The 19,637-nt window shown below is 45.0% G+C and overlaps 1 protein-coding gene across 4 annotated transcripts in view; it reads left to right on the top strand.

The window, feature by feature from the left end:
* The window catches only part of LOC106595628 (serine/threonine-protein phosphatase 6 regulatory ankyrin repeat subunit A), a 44,093-nt gene extending 30,574 nt beyond the window's left edge, over window positions 1-13,519 (top strand). For all 4 annotated transcript variants that reach the window (XM_045719172.1, XM_045719173.1, XM_045719170.1 and 1 more), the window contains exons 7-26: window positions 2,378-2,520; window positions 2,834-3,046; window positions 3,441-3,519; window positions 3,713-3,827; window positions 4,089-4,235; window positions 4,567-4,635; window positions 4,770-4,910; window positions 5,289-5,400; window positions 5,621-5,647; window positions 5,818-5,892; window positions 6,330-6,531; window positions 7,072-7,159; window positions 7,376-7,493; window positions 7,712-7,931; window positions 8,387-8,558; window positions 8,703-8,848; window positions 8,959-9,041; window positions 9,117-9,199; window positions 9,333-9,424; window positions 11,668-13,519. In XM_045719172.1, the coding sequence (XP_045575128.1) occupies window positions 2,378-2,520; window positions 2,834-3,046; window positions 3,441-3,519; window positions 3,713-3,827; window positions 4,089-4,235; window positions 4,567-4,635; window positions 4,770-4,910; window positions 5,289-5,400; window positions 5,621-5,647; window positions 5,818-5,892; window positions 6,330-6,531; window positions 7,072-7,159; window positions 7,376-7,493; window positions 7,712-7,931; window positions 8,387-8,558; window positions 8,703-8,848; window positions 8,959-9,041; window positions 9,117-9,199; window positions 9,333-9,424; window positions 11,668-11,960 (2,618 nt within the window). In that variant the 3' untranslated portion in view covers window positions 11,961-13,519. The remainder of the gene's footprint in view (window positions 1-2,377; window positions 2,521-2,833; window positions 3,047-3,440; window positions 3,520-3,712; window positions 3,828-4,088; window positions 4,236-4,566; window positions 4,636-4,769; window positions 4,911-5,288; window positions 5,401-5,620; window positions 5,648-5,817; window positions 5,893-6,329; window positions 6,532-7,071; window positions 7,160-7,375; window positions 7,494-7,711; window positions 7,932-8,386; window positions 8,559-8,702; window positions 8,849-8,958; window positions 9,042-9,116; window positions 9,200-9,332; window positions 9,425-11,667) is intronic.
* Window positions 13,520-19,637: the final 6,118 nt, after the last annotated feature.

A 19,637-nucleotide genomic window follows, 5' to 3' on the forward strand; every position in this document is an offset into this window, starting at 1 on the left:
TGTAGAAACTGTTAAATCCCCTTGGATTGATGAGGAATTGAAAAATTGTATGGTTGAGGAAAAATGTATGGCAATTAAGTCTGGCAGCCAAACTGATTGGCAAATGTACTGCAAATTAAGAAATCATGTGACTAAAGAAAAATAAACTACACTATGAAACAGAAATTATATAAAGAATGATAGTAAAAAAGCTTTGGCACCTTATATGGAATTTTGGTGAAAAAAGCCAACTCCGCTCCTTCATTCATTGAATCAGATGGCTCATTCATCACAAAGCCCACTGATATTGCAAACTACTTTAATTACTTTTTCATTGGCAAGTAAGCAAACTTAGGGATGACATGCTAGCAACAAACGCTGACACTACACATCCAAGTATATCGGACAACATTATGAAAGACAAGAATTGTACTTTTGAATTCCGTAAAGTCCGTGTGGAAGAGGTGAAAAAATGGTTGACTATCAACAATGACAAGCCACCAGAGTCTGACAATCTAGATGGAAAATGACTGAGAATAATAGCAGACGATATTGCCACTCCTATTTGCCACATCTTCAAGTTAAGCCTACTCGGGAGCGTGTGCCTTCAAGCCTGGAGGGAAGCTAAAGTCATTCCGCTACCCAAGAATAGTAAAGCCCCATTTACTGGCTCAAATAGCCGACCAATCACCCTGTTACCAACCCTTAGTGAACTTTTGGAAAAAATTGTTTGACCAGATACAATGCCATTTTACAGTAAACAAATTGACAACAGAATTTCAGCATGCTTATAGGGAAGGACACTCAACAAGCACAGCACTTACACAAATGGCTGAGAGAAATTTATGATAAAATGATTGTGGGGGCTTTCTTGTTAAACTTCAGTGCAGCTTTTGACATTATTGATCACAGTCTGCTGCTGGAAAAACTTGTGTTATGGCTTTATACCCCATGCTTTAATGTGGATAAGGAGTTACTTGTATAACAGAACACAGAGGGTGTTCTTTAATGGAAGCCTATCCAATATAATCCAGTTAGAATCAGGAATTCCCCAGGGTAGCTGTTTAGGCCCCTTGCTTTTTTTTTTTACTAATGACATGCCACTGACTTTGAGTAAAGCCAGAGTTTCTATGTATGCGGATGACTCAACACTGTACACGTCAGCTACTACAGCGATGAAATGACTGCAACACGCAACAAAGAGCTCAGTTAGTTTCAGAGTGGGTGGCAAGGAATAAGTTAGCCCTAAATATTTCTAACTAAAAGCATTGTATTTGGAACAAAACACTCACTAAACCCTAAACTAAATCTTGTAATAAATAATGTGGAAATTGAGCAAGTTGAGATGACTAAACTGCTTGCAGTAACACTAGATTGTAAACTGTCATGGTCAAAACATATTGATGCAGTAGTAGTTAAGATGGGAGAAGTCTATAATAAGGCAATGCTCTGCCTTCTTAGCAACACTATCAACAAGACAGGTCCTACAGGCCCTAGTTTTGTCGCACCTTGACTACTGTTCAGTCGTGTGGTCAGGTGCCACAAAGAAGGACTTAGGAAAATTGCAATTGGCTCAGAACAGGGCAGCACAGCTGGCCCTTGGATGTACACAGAGAGCTAATATGAATAATATGCATGTCAAGCTCTCTTGGCTGAAAGTGGAGGAGAGATTGACTTCATCACTACTTTTATTTATGAGAGGTATTGACATGTTGAATGCACCGAGCTGTCTGTCTAAACTACTGGCACACAGCTCGGACACCCATGCATACCCCACAAGACATGCCACAAGAGGTCTCTTCACAGTCCCCAAGTCCAGAACAGACTATGGGAGGCACACAGTACTACATAGAGCCATGACTACATGGAACTCTATTCCACATGAAGTAACTGACACAAGCAGTAAAATTAGATTTAAAAAACACTTTATGGAACAGCGGGGACTGTGAAGCAACACAAACATTGGCACAGACGCATGCATACACACACACATACGATAACATATGCACTATACATACACATGGATTTAGTACTGTAGATGTGGAGTAGGGGCCTGAGGGCACACAATGTGTTGTGAAATCTGGGAATGTAATGTTTTAAAATTGTATAAACTTTGGCAGCAGCTAATGGGGATCCATAATAAATACAAATGTTCTTATCCCAGTGAGTGAATGAATGGGCTGTGTGTTACCCTCACAGCTCAGCTGTATGGTCTACCTCTAGTGTGTTATGTCAGAATGATGGACTAAGTATGTTGATAAGATGTAGGTTTTCAATTGTACTAACACGATGTAGGTATTGCTAATGGTGCTGTGTACCACTGTAAACGAACCTCTCTCCATCTGTCTGTCTCTCTCTCCATCTCTGTTTCTCTTTCTCTCTCTTTTCCCCCCCATAGGACACATTGAGGTGGTGAAACTGCTGGCCTCTCATGGATCAGAGGTGTCCTGTAAAGACAAGAAGGCCTACACCCCTCTCCACTCTGCAGCCTCCAGCGGCATGATCAGCGTGGTCAAGTACCTCCTGGACCTTGGGGTGGATGTGAGTCAACACATACATACACCTCCCCGCATTCAACTGTGTAGTCCCTGTTCAATTACAACGCCACGAAAAGACAGAGCTCTAGTGTGTTGGAGAATGATTTCCTTTCAAGTAATGAAGATATGGAGGTTGGATCCAGAGGGTTGGGACCCAGTGTGTCGGGGCCAGGGGGTTTTCATAACAAAGTAATGAAGAGATGGAGGTTGGACCCAGTGGGTCGGGTCAGGGGTTTTTCCTAACCAAGTGACCTGATCAGGAATGTATTGTTTTGTTCTATTCCCCCCCCTCTCTCTACCCACTCTCCTCCCGCCAGATAAATGAGCCCAATGGGTACGGTAACACCCCCCTCCATGTGGCGTGCTACAACGGCCAGGACGTGGTGGTAAATGAGCTGATCGAGTGCGGCGCCAACGTGAACCAGGTGAACGAGAAGGGTTTCGCCCCGCTCCACTTCACGGCCGCCTCGCGCCACGGGGCGCTCTGCCTGGAGCTGCTGGTTGGCAACGGGGCCCACGTCAACATCAAGGTGAGGAGACAGGATGACCAACAGTGTCTGTACTAAATGACACCCTGTGCCCTATGTAGTGCACTACTTTTGACCAGAGCCCACAGAGTAAGAAGCCGTGATGACATTGTGCATCCCAAATGGCACCCTATTCCCTTTATAGTGCACTACTTTTGACCAGGGCCCACAGAGTAAGAAGCCGTGATGACACTGTGCATCCCAAATGGCTCCCTATTCCTTTTATAGTGCACTACTTTGGGTCACTGATGCAGCACACGGCTTAGTATGCCTGGACCAAATACATTCAGATACCAATGAATTAATCCTAACAATACAAACTAAATGCAATAAAGCGTACTTCCACCTGTGGTCAGCAGCACAGACTGCAGTGTGAACCTTCTGTCTCTCTCTGCAGAGTAAAGATGGAAAGACCCCCCTCCACATGACGGCCATCCACGGACGCTTCTCCAGATCTCAAGCCATCATCCAGAATGGTGAGTCTCTGTGAATGCTCTCAACAGAATATATATGAACCAGTAGGCTCTTCAGCATCTTGTCTTTTCTCTTAAAACCATGATACACTGGCACAGAGCAATGTTACTGCAACGTGGTTGAACATTTAGCTTCATGATGCCTCTAGGGTCAAGTGGTTTTGTGTGTGTGTGTGTGTGTGTGTGTGTGTGTTAGGTGCTGAGATTGACTGTGAAGATAAGAATGGAAACACACCCCTGCACATCTCTGCTCGCTACGGCCACGAGTTACTCATCAATACACTCATCACGAACGGCGCTGACACAGCCAAGTAAGAGAACACACAGCTTCCAGCAATACTGCAACATGCATCTGCAATTCTGTCATTGACCGAATTCCTGCTTGGAGACTCTCTGCTCAACACATGAAATGGCCTCCATTGTGGTGTGTGGGTGGTTGATAGACTGAGCATTGCAGTGTGCTGTAGGGTTTAATGAGGACTGTGATGAGGTGCTGTTTCTAAACTCAGCTGAATGAACTGGAAGTCGCTCTGAATAAGAGTGTCTGCTTAAAGTATAAAATGTTGTTGCAGACGAGGCGTCCATGGGATGTTCCCCCTCCACCTGGCTGCTCTCAGTGGTTTCTCTGACTGCTGTCGAAAGCTCCTCTCATCAGGCTTTGATATAGACACCCCTGACGACTTTGGAAGGACCTGTTTACATGCTGCAGCAGCTGGAGGGTGAGTGGACTGGTCCAGGCTTTACACCAAGGAATATGTAGTTCATGACCTGGAAAACCCACTCTCCTCCTGCAGTATCATTTCTGTATAATGTGGCTCCATGTTATGGTGGTATTGACTAAATTGTCTTGATATCTTCCTGAAAGAGAAACCTGCACACTGCTCTTGCTAGTGTCACTGTTTTTATTCTAGCTTTTATTAGCCTTAATAAAAACAGTGATGCTAGCAAGAGCAGTGTACAGGTTTCTCTTTTCTTTCAGGTTCTCTCATTGTTAACGTGCAGCTGATAGCTCAGATGTGCGAGGGCCTAAACTTGATATCTTGTTACCAGGAACCTGGACTGTCTGAATCTGCTGCTCAACACAGGGGCAGACTTCAACAGAAAGGACAGCTTCGGAAGGTCTGTCTGTGGCATCAAATAACTTTAATATTTGATCTTTCTGATAATGGGAAATATAGTATAGAGGCATATAGGATGTATTGTTTTACATCTCCAATCAGCTGTTTCTGTTGAATGTTTGTGTGTTCTTCTAGGAGTCCTCTGCATTATGCAGCAGCCAACTGTAACTACCAGTGTCTGTTTGCCTTGGTGGGGTCTGGGGCCAGTGTGAATGACCTGGATAAGAGGGGCTGCACCCCGCTCCACTACGCTGCTGCCTCCGATACAGACGGGAAGTACGTCTCACACTCCTCTCTTACTGTTGTTTTTATTACCTTCATTTAACCCAGTGTTCCCACTGACCTGCCTGGTTAACTGCCTTTTTCAGGGGCAGAACGACAGATTTTTACCTTGTCAGCTCAGGGATTCGAACTTGCAACCTTTCGGTTACTAGTCCAACGCTCTAACCACTAGGCTACCCTGCCGTTGTGTTGTGGGGCCGTGACCTTTCACATTTCACTGTAGTCTGGAGAGTATGTTGAGTGTTTGAATGCACGCTCGTGTTCAGTCTGCAGTGTGAAAGCTTGGCCACGTCTCCTTTGGGAAAGTGTCTCTGCTTGATTATCTGTCTGTCTTGATGTTGGTGTAATGATTAGTGAACTCTTGACCTCTAGGTGTCTGGAATATTTGCTACGAAACGACGCTAACCCAGGGATCAGGGACAATCAGGGCTACAACGCAGTGCATTACGCGTCTGCATACGGACACCGCCTCTGTCTGGAGCTGGTGAGTCCAAACCACAGGATACTAGATGCCCTGCATCCACAGACCATTTTCCCTGCGTCCCAAATGGCTGTGGGGGGCCCATAGGGCTCTGGTCAAAAGTAATGCACTTTATAGGGAATAGGCTGCCATTTGGGACACAGTCATTGATATTCAGTAGGTTTTAAGGTGTGGCTGCATGTTTGTCGTGGACGCATCGTCACTCTTGATGTTCTTTTTCCAGATTGCAAGTGAAACACCTTTAGATGTGGTAAGTGCCAGTTGGTAACTTTTCCTCACACTTGCTTGTTTAAGGTATGGATGCAACACCCCAGTATGTCTGCAGGGGCTGGTCACTGAGATTTACCATGTTACACATGCTACTAGACTAACCTTCCAAGTAAATATGTTACAAGTCTGAACGTCCTTGTCTTTCCTCAGCTAATGGAAACCTCAGGGACAGACATCCTGAACGACTCTGATGTCAGAGCTCCCATCAGCCCTCTACACCTCGCTGTGAGTAAAGCCTACCTGCTCCTGTAGTGGTCTTCATATGACAAATGGCACCCTATTCCCTATTTAGTACACTACTTTTGACCAGATCCTTATAGGCCCTGATCAAAAGTAGTTCACTACATAGGGAATAGGGTGCTATCTGGGAAGCAGGCATGGTGTTGATTTTCCACAGGAAGTTGACTGTCGGGGCAGAGTTAATCAACCTCAGAGGAGAAGTAGTGTTTGTTTCTCAATCCCACGCTTGGCAGGGACCTCCGATGTTGATGCTGGGCGGGAGCAAAAATGGGCTCCCGATTGAAAGACTCTGGTCTACTTTAGAGGTCTAGCACTGTATTTCTGTTCAGGCGTACCACTGGTCTACTATAGGACATTGATTATATATCTATTCAGGCGTACCACTGGACTTTGCTTGAGACTGTGTTTGTGTTTCTATTCAGGCGTACCACGGCCACCACCATGCTATGGAGGTCCTGGTTCAGTCTCTACTGGATCTAGACGTGAGGAACAGCCAGGGGCGCACCCCTCTGGACCTGGCTGCCTTTAAAGGCCATGTGGAGTGTGTTGACGTCCTCATCAACCAGGGAGCCTCCATCCTGGTTAAGGACTTCACCCTGAAGAGGACCCCCATCCACGCTGCAGGTACACATAGAATATCACATAGAGCTTCTGTAATTAAAAAGTTTTCCTGACCAAGATGGCCATTTGTTTGGTCATGTTGCTAGGACAACAATGTCCACTATGGATTTTATATAGAATAGTTTGAAAATGCCTACTAGACACTGATCTAAGGTCATTTTTTGTCATGTTCTCCACTAATGATTGAGGATCTAGGGAGGGTAAGCTGATCCTACATCAGTGCACAGGGGAGACTTCTATCCAGAGCCAGGTACACAGCTAGCAGGTGACAGGCTTCGATGGCCTCAGCCCCAAAATTCTTTATTATCTGCTGTGTTAACATCATGAGGATGTCATCTAGCAACACCACTGTTCTAGAAATCTGTCTGTTCATGTGAAGGTTATAGTCGTCCAGCAATCTGCTCATATCCTCTCTGTTTATCCTCCTCTAGCTACCAACGGTCAATCATCTGACATTCTTATATCCTCTCTGTTTATCCTCCTCTAGCTACCAACGGTCAATCATCTGACATTCTTATATCCTCTCTGTTTGTCCTCCTCTAGCTACCAACGGTCATTCGGAGTGTTTGCGTTTGCTGATTGGAAATGCTGACCTCCAGAGTGCAGTGGACGTTCAAGACGGGAATGGACAGTAAGTCACTTTGGTTTTGGATACAATTCCTGAAATAAAATAGATTTTGACACTAGGCCTGCATCCCAAATGGCAACCTATACCCTACTTGGTGCACTACTTTAAACCAAAGCCCTATGTGCTCAGGTCAAAAGTAGTGTACGATATAGGGTTGCCATTTGGGATTCAGCCTGGTTATTACCAGTTTGTAATATGACCTGTTGTCTTGTGTATCAGAACCCCTCTGATGCTGTCGGTGCTGAGCGGACACACAGACTGTGTGTACTCACTGCTCAACAAGGGAGCCAGCGTAGAAGCCAAAGACAAGTGGGGCAGAACAGCTCTACACAGAGGGGTGAGGAGGAGAGCTGGCTGTACGCGCTCACACACAGAAAGAGGGGGAGAGGCTTGTTCTGATCTAGGGATGGGGCCATTGAACTACTAGGGATGGCTTTGGTGTGGGATCTAGCATGGAATATAAATTATGGCCAAATATACCTATTATGATTCTTTATTATTTAATTGATTATGACTTAATCAATTCCATTCTTGTCTCCCCTCCCTCCCTCCCAGGCGGTGACGGGTCACGAGGAGTGTGTGGAGGCCCTGCTGCAGCACAGCGCCAGCTTCCTGGTTCGGGACTGTAAGGGGCGGACCCCTGTTCACCTGGCGGCGGCGTCTGGACATATCGGGGTGCTGGGGGGGCTCCTACATGCCGCTCAGTCAGTGGAGACCCTCCCCGTCATCACAGACAACCAGGGCTACACGCCACTACACTGGGCCTGCTACAACGGTACGTACTGGACTGAAGCTCTTTTCTGATTCACTCTTCAACACTGTAAACATGTCCCTGAATTAGGCAGGCCTTACAACGGTACTAACTGGACTGGAGCTCTATTCTCTCCTCCATGAAGTGTGCACTCATTCACTCCCTCTTGTGGATTGAAAAGCATTAGATGGGTCTGGATGGAGCAATGTGGGGGAATGAACAAGACTACAACACTGTGGGAGAAGTAGGGTTATGACTCAGTGGAGGAGCTTACACTGAAACAGGACTTTGTCAGGGATTGACATAGCAAATGTGGCTAAAACGTTTTTTTTTTTACTTCACCATTGTCAGATCCTTGGCTTTCTCTGAGGGTATTGTTCTGTTCTGCAGTGACGTCATCTTTTTCCTGTATGTAATGTTTCCCGCTGGAGCAACGTATTACTTTTAATTCTAAATGAAATGAATCAATCTTCCACTAGGCCATGACACGTGTGTAGAGGTGCTGCTGGAACAGGAGGTTTTCCACAAGACCGAGGGCAACTCCTTCAGCCCCCTCCACTGTGCTGTGATCAATGACAACGAGGGGGCTGCAGAGATGTTGATTGACACTCTGGGGCCGGCCATTGTCAACGCCACTGACACCAAGAACCGGTAACTACAGCACACGAGAAAGTCCTTTTGTTCTGGAGAATAATGTTGTGAAAATTACCTCTGGGGTTGGAGGAGGGATTGTCAAACTGTACTTGATAATAACACTCCTACTCGATATCAATGAAAACACTTTCCTCTCTCCAGGACCCCCTTGCATGCGGCGGCCTTCACGGACCACGTGGAGTGTCTTCAGCTGCTGCTAGGTCACAACGCCCAGGTCAACTCCCCCGACGCCTCCGGGAAGACCTCCCTCATGATGGCTGCTGAGAACGGACAAACCAACGCTGTCGGTATGCAGTCCCCTCCCCTCCGCTTTGCCTCACAAGCCGGCTTAAGTTCAACAATTTGAATAAGTAGCTTCATTTCCTAATGTAGTTCCTTTTATGTTTCTCTGTCTCAGAGCTGTTGGTGAGCAGTGCCAAAGCAGAGCTCACCCTGCAGGATGCAGTCAAGAACACTGCTCTTCATCTGGCATGCAGTAAGGTGAGCAACCCCACATGAAGATGATGTTCTCTCTGGTTTGAATTTTGTCTGACATGTTTGACTCTGTTTTTAAAGGGGCATGAAACCAGTGCCTTGTTGATATTGGAGAAGATTACAGACAGGAACCTCATCAACTCGACTAACGCAGCCTTACAGACGTACGTATGGTTCAGCTGCATTAATTGGGCCATAGGGCCCTGGTCAGAAGAAGTGCACTATATAGGGAATAGTCTGGCAGTTGGGAGGTATCCTCATTTGCTGCTGGCTAATCTGACGGTACTTTCCCCTCAGGCCGTTACACGTTGCAGCCAGAAATGGTCTGACCGTGGTGGTGCAAGAGCTGCTAGCGAAGGGTGCTAGCGTGCTCGCAGTCGATGAGAATGGTAAGATCCGTAAGGCTAACACAATTTTCTTTGGTACTTTTCTTCTCAATGTGTCCACAAATGTTTCTCTCTAATCCACTGCTTGGAAAGTTCTGGGACACTGTAAAGTCCATGGAGAATAAGAGCACCTCCTCCCAGCTTCCCACTGCACTGAGGCTAGGATACACTGTCATCACCCGATAAATCCACGATAGAGAATTTCAATAAGCATTTTTCTACGGCTGGCCATGCTTTTCTCTTGGCTACCCTGGCCAACAGCTCCGCACCCCCTGCAGCTACTTGCCCAAGCCTACCAGCTTCTCCTTCACCCAAATCCAGATAGCTGATGTTCTGAAAGAGCTGCAAAACCTGGACCCGTACAAATCAGCTGGGCCCTCTCTTGCTAAAATTATCCGCCGCCCTTGTTGCAACCCCTATTACTAGTCTGTTCAACCTCTCGTATAGTCTGAGATTCCTAAAGATTGGAAAGCTGCCGCGGTCATCCCCCTCTTCAAAGGAGGTGACACTCTAGACCCAAATTGTTATAGACCTATATCCATCCTGCCCTGCCTTTACAAAATCTTCGAAAGCGAAGTTAACAGATCACTGACCATTTCGAATCCCACTGTACCTTCTCCGCTGTGCAATCCGGTTTCCGAGTGGACCACGGGTGCACCTCAGCCACGCTCAAGGTGCTAAACGATATCATAACCGCCATCGATAAGACAGTACTGTGCAGCGGTCTTCATCGACCTGGCCAAGGCTTTTGACTCTGTCAATCACCGCATTCTTATCAGCAGACTCAACAGCCTTGGTTTATCAAATGACTGCCTCGCCTGGTTCACCAACTACTTTTCAGACAGAGTTCAGTGTGTCAAATCGGAGGGCCTGTTGTCCGGACCTCTGGCAGTCTATGGGGGTACCACAGTGTTCAATTCTCGGGCCGACTCTTTTCTCTGTATACATCAATGATGTTGCTCTTGCTGCGGGTGATTCCTTGATCCACCTCTACGCAGACGACACCATTCTGTATACGTCTGGCCTTTCTTTGGACACTGTTAACAAACCTCCGAATGAGTTTCAATGCAATACAACACTCCCTCCGTGGCCTCCAACTGCTTTTCCATGCTAGTAAAACTAAATGCATGCTCTTCAACCGATCGCTGCCCGCACCCACCCGCCCATCACTACTCTGGATGGTTCTGACTTAGAATATGTGGACAACAACCTAGGTGTCTGGCTAGACTGTAAACTCTCCTTCTAGACTCTTCCAGACTCATATTAAGCATCTCCAATCCAAAATTAAATCTAGAATCGGCTTCCTATTTCGCAACAAAGCCTCTTTCACTCACGCTGCCAAACATACCCTCGTAAAACTGACTATCCTACCGATCTTCGACTTCGATGTCATTTACAAAATAGACTGCATCCAATTTGCTGGAGGCTATCACAGTGCCATCCGTTTTGTCACCAAAGCCCCATATACCACCCACCACTGCGACCTGTATGCTTTCGTCAGCTGGCCCTCGCTACATATTCGCCGCCAGACCCACTGGCTCCAGGTCATCTAGAAGTCTTTGCTAGGTAAAGCTCCGCCTTATCTCAGCTCACTGGTCACCATAACAACACCCACCCGTAGCACGCGCATCTCACCGGTCATCCCCAAAGCCAACACCTCTTTGGCCGCCTTTCCTTCCAGTTCTCTGCTGCCGATGACTGGAGCGAATTGCAAAAAAAATAATAATAATAATAATCGCTAAATTGGAGACATATCTCCCTCACAAACTTTAAGCATCAGCTATCTGAGCAGCTCCACCGATCGCTGCAGCTGTACACAGCCCATCCAACTACCATCCCCATATTGTTTTTATTTACTTTTCTACACACCAGTATTTCTACTTGCACATCAACTGGACATCTATCACTCCAGGGTTAATTTGCTGAATTGTAATTACTTCGCTACTATGACCTATTTATTGCCTTACCTTCACACTCTGTATATATATATTTGTCTATTGTTATTGACTGTACTTTTGTTTATCCCATGTGTATCTCTGTTTTTTGTCGCACTGCTTTGCTTTATCTTGGCCAGGTCGCAGTTGTAAATGAGAACTTGCTCTCAACTGGCCTACCTGGCTAAATAAAACATTGTCTTAACACCAGGCTAGGAGATACCAAGTTATTTCACGTTTTTCACCAAAAGCGTTGTAGTAAACGGTGATGCTCCTTAAGTTATCCTCTGCTGTTCTGTTTGTACCCGTCAGGTTACACGCCTGCCTTGGCCTGTGCCCCCAACAAAGACGTGGCGGACTGCCTGGCGCTGATCCTGGCCACCATGATGCCTGTGTCCCCTTGCACCCCGGCACCCAGCCTGTCCTTCAGTGCCATTAACCACTACACCACCAGCCCCTCCAAGAGTGTTACCTTCGACAGCCTGCCCGTGCTGCGCAGTGAGCACAGCTCCTACTGCAGCTTCAACAACATCGGCCACCGCGGCCACGACGAAGGCTTCTACAAGGATGAGGAACTCAATGACTCAGACTCAGAGACGTACTGAGAGTGGTGGTGGTCGCTGCCCAGGAGAGGAGCCAGGGAGGAAAGTGCAAGCGGATGGACAGCGAAGTGGGGCAGAGGCCAAAAACAAATACACACACCGTGTCTTAAATCACCATAGCCAGCTTTGGGAGGGCACGAGCCAAGACAGTCCGCACAGGAGCCTTAAGAGTCCCGCAGACAGAGAGAGAAAAGGAGGGAGAGGGGGAGGCACAACAGGCTGGCTGGCCCACACTCATCCTCTCGTACCACCAGGAGTCCTTCCAGCAGATACTGGACTTCAGAGGAACTGATGCTGCTATACCCCATCTTTACCTTTACCCACAAAGGTCCTAAACGGTAGAAAGTGTCCGGCCAACAGACAGACGCACACCTTATGATGGCAATAACCTGTAGTCCAAGGGGATAGTAGCACTTCACTGAGAGCAAAACAGACAGGGACCAAAATATGTGGAAGAAGCATTTTCAAAACCTGTTTTGACTGTAGAAATGGGATTGAGTGTTTTGGGCTGAGAAAAGACATAAGGAGTGATGTTTCATTTAAGTTTTATGAGAGCGATTGTCATGTTTATCCGCACACTAAGACAGTCAGAACGCACCTAGCCTCTTGTCTGTAATCCATGTGGGAGGAGGGGAAATTATACATTTTTTTTTATGAGAACATTTTAATAAAGTCATTCATGTCTTAAGCTCTGTGGGAATCAAAAAATGTTAGTATTTGCTCATGAGTAATTTTTAAGATTTAATGCATCCCAAATGGAACCCTATTATATATAGTACACTACTGTTGAACAGGGCCCATAGGGTTCTGGTCAAAAGCAAGGAAAAGGAAATAGGGTGCCATTTGGGATGTAGTCTTGCATACCTGTATGTGAGAAACAGGACTTTTTAAATTGATGGGAAATATTACATTTGTGTTATTAAACCTACCTGTCCTTTGCTCTCTAGAAAGTAAATTATTCATTCATGTATTCTTTCTTGTGATATTTGTCATTTTGTGCCTTCGTTAGTTACTGAGGGGAGGTTAGGAGAGTAAGGGCAGCTGTATGAGTGAAAACAATGATGCACACTAAGTACTACAATGTTTGAAAAGCACTGATACTATTCCGAGGCATGTGAGGTGGAAAACATGCCTCCATTGGAGAGGAGAAACACTGTAAACCAATGGTAGGACAGCAGCATTTAGATTTTCTTCTGTTGGAAAATAAATATATATTATTTGTCTTTGGTCTTATAATCAATGTATTGACAGGTTTTGCTTGCTTTAACTTCAAAAAATGAAACCACTCAATCCTTTTATGTGATTGCTTGTTCAAATCCCCATTTGTCTCTTTTTGAAGATCATTTTAACTGGAAATATGTACAATACATTTGCTATGTTCATCAAATCAGGAACAGGAGGTTCACAGGTTGTGTCCTTATCTTTCTTTTAAAAGGATGAAACTAGCATGTACATATGAAATAGTGACTGAATTTGAAACTTCCATGAATTATTTCACTATCTGAAGATTGCTGTATATTTTATGAGTAATAAAATAAAGAAATGAGTTATTTAATAATGAACTATGGGTTCTGTTTATGTGACAACCGCAGTATACGTCAATTTCTAGGTGTCAGGCAATGACAGTGGTGCCAATATCCTAAAAGAAAGGCTACAAGGAACAAGAATAGTCTCTTATTGCCAAAGTGATACCTTGGCCTAACGGTGTGGGTTATGTATTTTATTTTGCATTGCGTCCTTAACGTAGCAATTTTAAGGGCAATTATAGCCTACATTTGTTTACAACTCGCAGGATTTCCATGCGTGAGCTTTCAACCGCACGAGATTGGAAGTGCGTCAAATCTGCACAGCATTGTTACGTCATCACTGATAACGTTGAAAGTGATCAGAAACCGCGGGAGCATTTCAGTTTGATTCTCGCTAGTGCTGGAGGAGCGTTCATTTTGGCAAGGAAATGTGCTGATTTTGCAAGGACATGGAGAAGAAACAGGTGTCGCTCAACGTAGTTGAGTTCAACGTAGGCATGTTATTTATTTTTTTATTCTCAATTACATTACTGTGGATTAAATATTGTTTAACAAATGAAATAATGTGCTATCATTGCTGTTATATCAAACTACAAAGTCTATGGCCGGGGAGTCATGACAGTTGGCTAAAGGTACGTTAGAATCTGCTGTGGGTCAAATGGGGGTCAAGGGTCAAAGTTTATAACACCACCTTCTTATTTACGTCGTAAATTGCACCCATGTAGGCTAGTGCACTACTTATGACCAAGAGCCATACACAGGTTGGCTGACGTCACGAAAAACAATGGCCGGAATGCGTCTATCTTGTTATGACTCTAAACCTCATAAGCTGCCGTGTGGGGAATAGTAGATCTTCGGCATGTTTCAGCTCGTTGTATCTTGTTATTGACACCATGTCGTCTTGTTTGGAGGTATTTTGACTGATATCATGTCTATGCAATTGTTAAAATTCACTACCTAGCTAACCAACAACATCTGTAACAATGTATTTCAGACAAGGGCTCATTGTGCAAATGTATTTATGTTTGCAATAAACATTGAGACTAAAAATAGTTTAAGCCAGCACTGTCTTATTTTGCCACATAGTTGCATTCTAGTTTTGTTGCTAAACAACCAACCAGTGAAAAAAAGAGCCCCACAGTAGAGTTGTCATAATACCTGTAAAACCTAGCGGTCAAACAGGGAAATGGTTCCAATCGTTTTTCCACCATTTTTCCTATAGGCGATTTTAGAAACATAACATTAGGGTTGTGTTTCATGTAGACTTACCCTGGTGTGACGTTTTTATAACCATGTAAATCTCACGGACAAGGTGACTTTTATTAATATATTCGGCTCTATTTACTCTCAGATTAGAAAATGCTAATTTGCATCAAAGTAGACATCATGCAAAGCTACAAATCCCTGCAAGCTCCTACACTTTATCTCTAGCTGACACCTTTGCTAACAGGTTTTGTATCTATTTGAAACTTAACAGTCCACAGAATTGTCCATTTAAAGAAATGCAGCCAATTTCTGTTACATTTAGCTAACATTAGATAGTTAATCAATTGATTCTTACATTTGCCCCCATCAGCATGATTGTCATGACATTTGTAGTTCTTTATGATAGCCACATTAGCAGCTAATTAGCATTTCATGTTTGGGGGGTAAATAAAGGCGAATATATTGATAAGTCACCTTGACCTAGAGATTTACACAGATATCAAACTGTCACACCAGGGTAAACCTACACGAAACAGCCTTTATTTGAAGTGTTTCTAAAATCCCCTATGGGAAAAATGAACGGTGGAAAAACAATTGGAACCATTTCCCTGTTTGACCGGTAGGTTTAATGGGTATTATGACTCATACTGTCGCACTCTATAGGGCTCCGGCCAAAAGAAGTGCATTATATTGGAAATAGGATGCATTATGATGTGACCATAGAAATAGAGTCACTAGAAATATAGAGCCTCTGACCATGGCAGTTTGACAAGTGAACTGTATACCTGATATGCTGTGGTGATTCAATTTCTATGCTTATGATCTGACAATGGGAGTTGGGTTAATGGTGTTTTCAAGGCGGGGGGGACCTCGCCCTCATAGACCTGGATGACCCCATCAATGACACTGATGTTATGAAGGAAGTCAGGTATGTGATTTACACTAATGACATATTTGTGACTGGTTGCAGGATCACATATTCCTACAAATTCAGATTCTGTAGTAGGTCAAAGGTCACCGCCTATGGAGAGGTAGGCCCAGAGCCATGTATTTAGAAAGTTGGGACATTCAAATATCTGCATTGTTGCATTTACATCAATATGTATACATTACATGACACAGTATAATCAAAGATATCCATATGAGAGCTGGCTCCCCATGGGCAATATTGACATTTTAAACAATGCTACGTAACAGAAAATCTATTTTATAATTGACTTGTAATGAAAGGCTCAAAGGTGTTAACATGGAGTACTTTCTAAAAGTTTGCCAAATTCTCTAAATATATAAAACTCTGGATAGGCAGAGTCATCTCAGAGTATTGGAACCATAGAATTCCAGTGATTCTATTCTAACTCTAGAATGATTAATTCTACTTCTATTATTCTAATTCTATAATTGGAACACATCCTCACACTATAGCACATTATAGTGACCTTAGAGAGATTCCTTTTTCTGTATCTAGATCTGATAAAGATCACAGAGAGGTTGAAAGACAGACCAAGTTGGAAGAGGCTGTTCTAGAGACAGATATCCCAACTGGCTGAAGGAGAGATTGAGGAGAGATTGAGATGCAGGAGGCTGATCTGAAGACAGATGGCACGTCTCAGTCACAGAAGGTTGAAGGAGAGATTGAGTTGGACGAGGCTGTTGCCATCCCATCTCAGTCACAGAAGGTTGAAGGAGAGATTGAGTTGGACGAGGCTGTTGCCATCCCATCTCAGTCACAGAAGGTTGAAGGAGAGATTGAGTTGGACGAGGCTGTTGCCATCCCATCTCAGTCACAGAAGGTTGAAGGAGAGATTGAGTTGGACGAGGCTGTTGCCATCCCATCTCAGTCACAGAAGGTTGAAGGAGAGATTGAGTTGGACGAGGCCGTTGTCATCCCATCTCAGTCAAAGGAGGTATGATGTATTGTGTTTTAATGACGCAGTGAAGATTAAAATGACAAATGAATTTTCCAAGCTTGAGCTAGTAAAGGTCTTCTAATCTAGGAGGCCAAAGGAGAGAGTGAGTTGAATCAGGTTGATCTGAAGACAGCCACATCAACTGACACTGGAGGTCAAAGGAGAGAGTGTGATGCAGGAGAGTGGTGATCTAGAAACAGCCAGTCCATCTCAATCCCAGGAGACTGAATGAGTGGCAAAGGCAAATGCTTCCAGATAACACTGTGTGTGTGTGTGTGTGTGTGTGTGTGTGTGTGTGTACATGTCTGTTTGTGCGTGCAGACAGTAGTTTGTAAACAGACAATGTGTTAAGTGCAATGGCGAATTTGATTGAATTCCAGCCTAACTCTGCTTTCTGTCGTCCCCATCAGGCTGCAGTGGTGACCTTCACTAACGTGACCCCCAAGGCTGCAGCCTCCCAGACCAGCCTCACCGTCGGGAAAGAGAAGCTACCCAGAGCTAAAGCACCCAGAGATTTCCACCTCGATAATATACAGGTCTTTGTTTCTCGACTCATCTCTTGTCTCCTCTAACATGGTCACTGAGAGCATTATCTTCAACAGTCCACGCCCATCAGAGGAGAATGTGAGTATTCAGAAGGTGCTCCCTGCTGATAAAGTTGACATCCTCCATGGTCAACCAGTGGAGGAGTGTATCGTCAAAGCTGAGCAATGCATCACTCAGGATGCAGCTGTGACATGTACTGCCATGCTGGATAAAACCGACGCTTGTGGGAAACTAAATCCTGTCTATCCATGTTTCCACAGAGAATATTGAGGAGGCATCCTCTGATCTATTGGGTGCTATTATTTCCAACCTGCATGAGGTATCTGAGGTCAATAAGGCCTCCATGCGTACGAAAGCAGGTCGCAAATTGTTCTGGGTGGAAGTGAGTTCAGGTTCCCAGAAGATTTATACCAAAACCCTGCACAAACTGAGGAAGCTGTTCACCTCACACCATCTCACTGAGGTAAAAAAAATACTCCTGTGCAAATCGAGCTCTATGACACTGGACTACTTGTAACTGAGACCACTGTGGAGGTATCTCCTGTATGGAAGACAGACAGTAATACCTCTAAGTCCTCAGCCCACCAGCTCACCCTCGACACCTGCACTAAAGGGGTCATCAAACAGGTGATCTTGGTGCTGAGGTTGGAGACTTCAAGGGAAGACTGCTTCGCTTCCGTTGGGGAGAGCATGTCAAATGAGTCCTTTGACTTCAACCAGAAGTTGGACTCGATCATTTCGAAATTGGAGGACCTCACCATTTCGAGTGACGTGACGTCAGCCGAGACTGCCACGCTCACGCGATCTCGTTGTGCAGCCAGCAGAACCTCTAACATTTCCATCCAGAGCTTTCATAGTGCTGACTTCCGAGCTACGGCCAAACAGATTGTGCGTGAGGCCATTCTCAGAGCTGCTAGCGAAGCCAACTGTTCTTTGCCACAGAGCATGCCTAGCATCACCTTCTGACACCATGTGGTTTCTACAACTGAAGATAGTGAATATGATCATGCAAGACCTTGAAAGTGTATCCCAGTACATAGTGGAGGACGCAGACTCCTTCCCACTTGGAGAGAAAAAGCTGCAGTCCCAGCTCAATCCCAGAGTTGTCTTTGACAACTCATTTTTTGCTGCTCAAATCATGTACCACAGAGTAAAGGAGACTGAATGTCTTTTTGTCTTTTCCCCCTGTGTCTGTCACCACAGCCAAAGATGTGCTGGACTCCACCCCTGTGGAGACACTCAGATACTCGAAGTCCCCTGACACTGCTCTTGTTAAGGACAGGAGTCGCCCTCCGTCTGTGAGAAGTGAGAAGCCATTTTCAAAAGTCAGTTTGACTAAAAGGTCTAAAGCCCTTGTGTCTTCGAGTGGCTCCTCCACAGACCACCATGTAATTGACACATGCAGTGAGGATGTCACTCTGCCCACCAGGAGTGTGTCAGTTATGAGCGACACCTGTTTGAAGAGAGCCTCTCCTCTCCATGGTAGTGGATTGTAAGTGGTAAGTGAAAGTACCTCTTTTCATCTGCATAGGACTTCATTGTAACATGATACATTGCGTTTTATGATGTGAACTTTACTGGTTGTGTCCAAAATGGCACCTTCTTCCATGTTTAGTGCACTACTTTTGACCAGAGCCAGACCCTATGGGCCCTGTTCAAAAGTTGTGCACTATAAAGAGAAGAGAATGCCTTTTGGGACGCAGTGACTGCTTTCCATTGTTGCGTCCTCTTCTCCCAGTTATTGTATCCAGGTCGATCACACCAGCTTGCTCTTCTTACTTAGACACCAACAATGCCGCAAGTGACATCACTCATGGTGTTGTGGCTGACCTTAATGCTACTGAGGAATTCCCTGCCAGGGGCCTTAGCCCGGCTGATGTAAAGGCTGACGGCATGGCCCGCCTTCCCTCTGCCAGAGGGGAAGAGACTAAGAAGAACAGGAAGTGGCGCTTCCTACCCAAAATTGGCAAGATTGCAAAGATCAGGATGAAGGTAGGGGGCTCTGTGTTTTGAGATTAGCTCTGTAAGGCAGGTTCTGAAATGTACCCTACAGATTCACTAAACCCCTATTGTCTCAGCATTAGAACAATGCTGTTGTCATTGTCTTTAGGAGGTTGAGTGAGGCCGCTGTAATACAATCCTAATACACATGGGAGAGAGTCAATGTCTATGTCCCAAATTGCAACCTATATAGTGCACTACTTTTGACCAGAGCACTATGGGCCCTTGTCAAAAGTAGTGCCTTACATAGTCAATAAGGTGCCTTTTTGGATGCACCCCAGATATTTTACACAGGCTCAGTTGTCCTGATGTTTTTTGTCATCAGCTGTTCAAGACAAAAGGGGAACCGAAGAGCCACCCTGAATAGGATGCGCTGCCTACCAAACGTCACAGAGAGACTCGTATTTCACAGAGTAAGTGATAAGCATTGATAATGTCATATTGATGTGTCACCCTCTGGCCAGCTTGTTAAAACTGACTACAGATACAGGCGG

Source organism: Salmo salar, chromosome ssa05, assembly GCF_905237065.1.
Source record: "Salmo salar chromosome ssa05, Ssal_v3.1, whole genome shotgun sequence".
In the NCBI taxonomy this organism is placed as follows: Eukaryota; Metazoa; Chordata; class Actinopteri; order Salmoniformes; family Salmonidae; genus Salmo; species Salmo salar.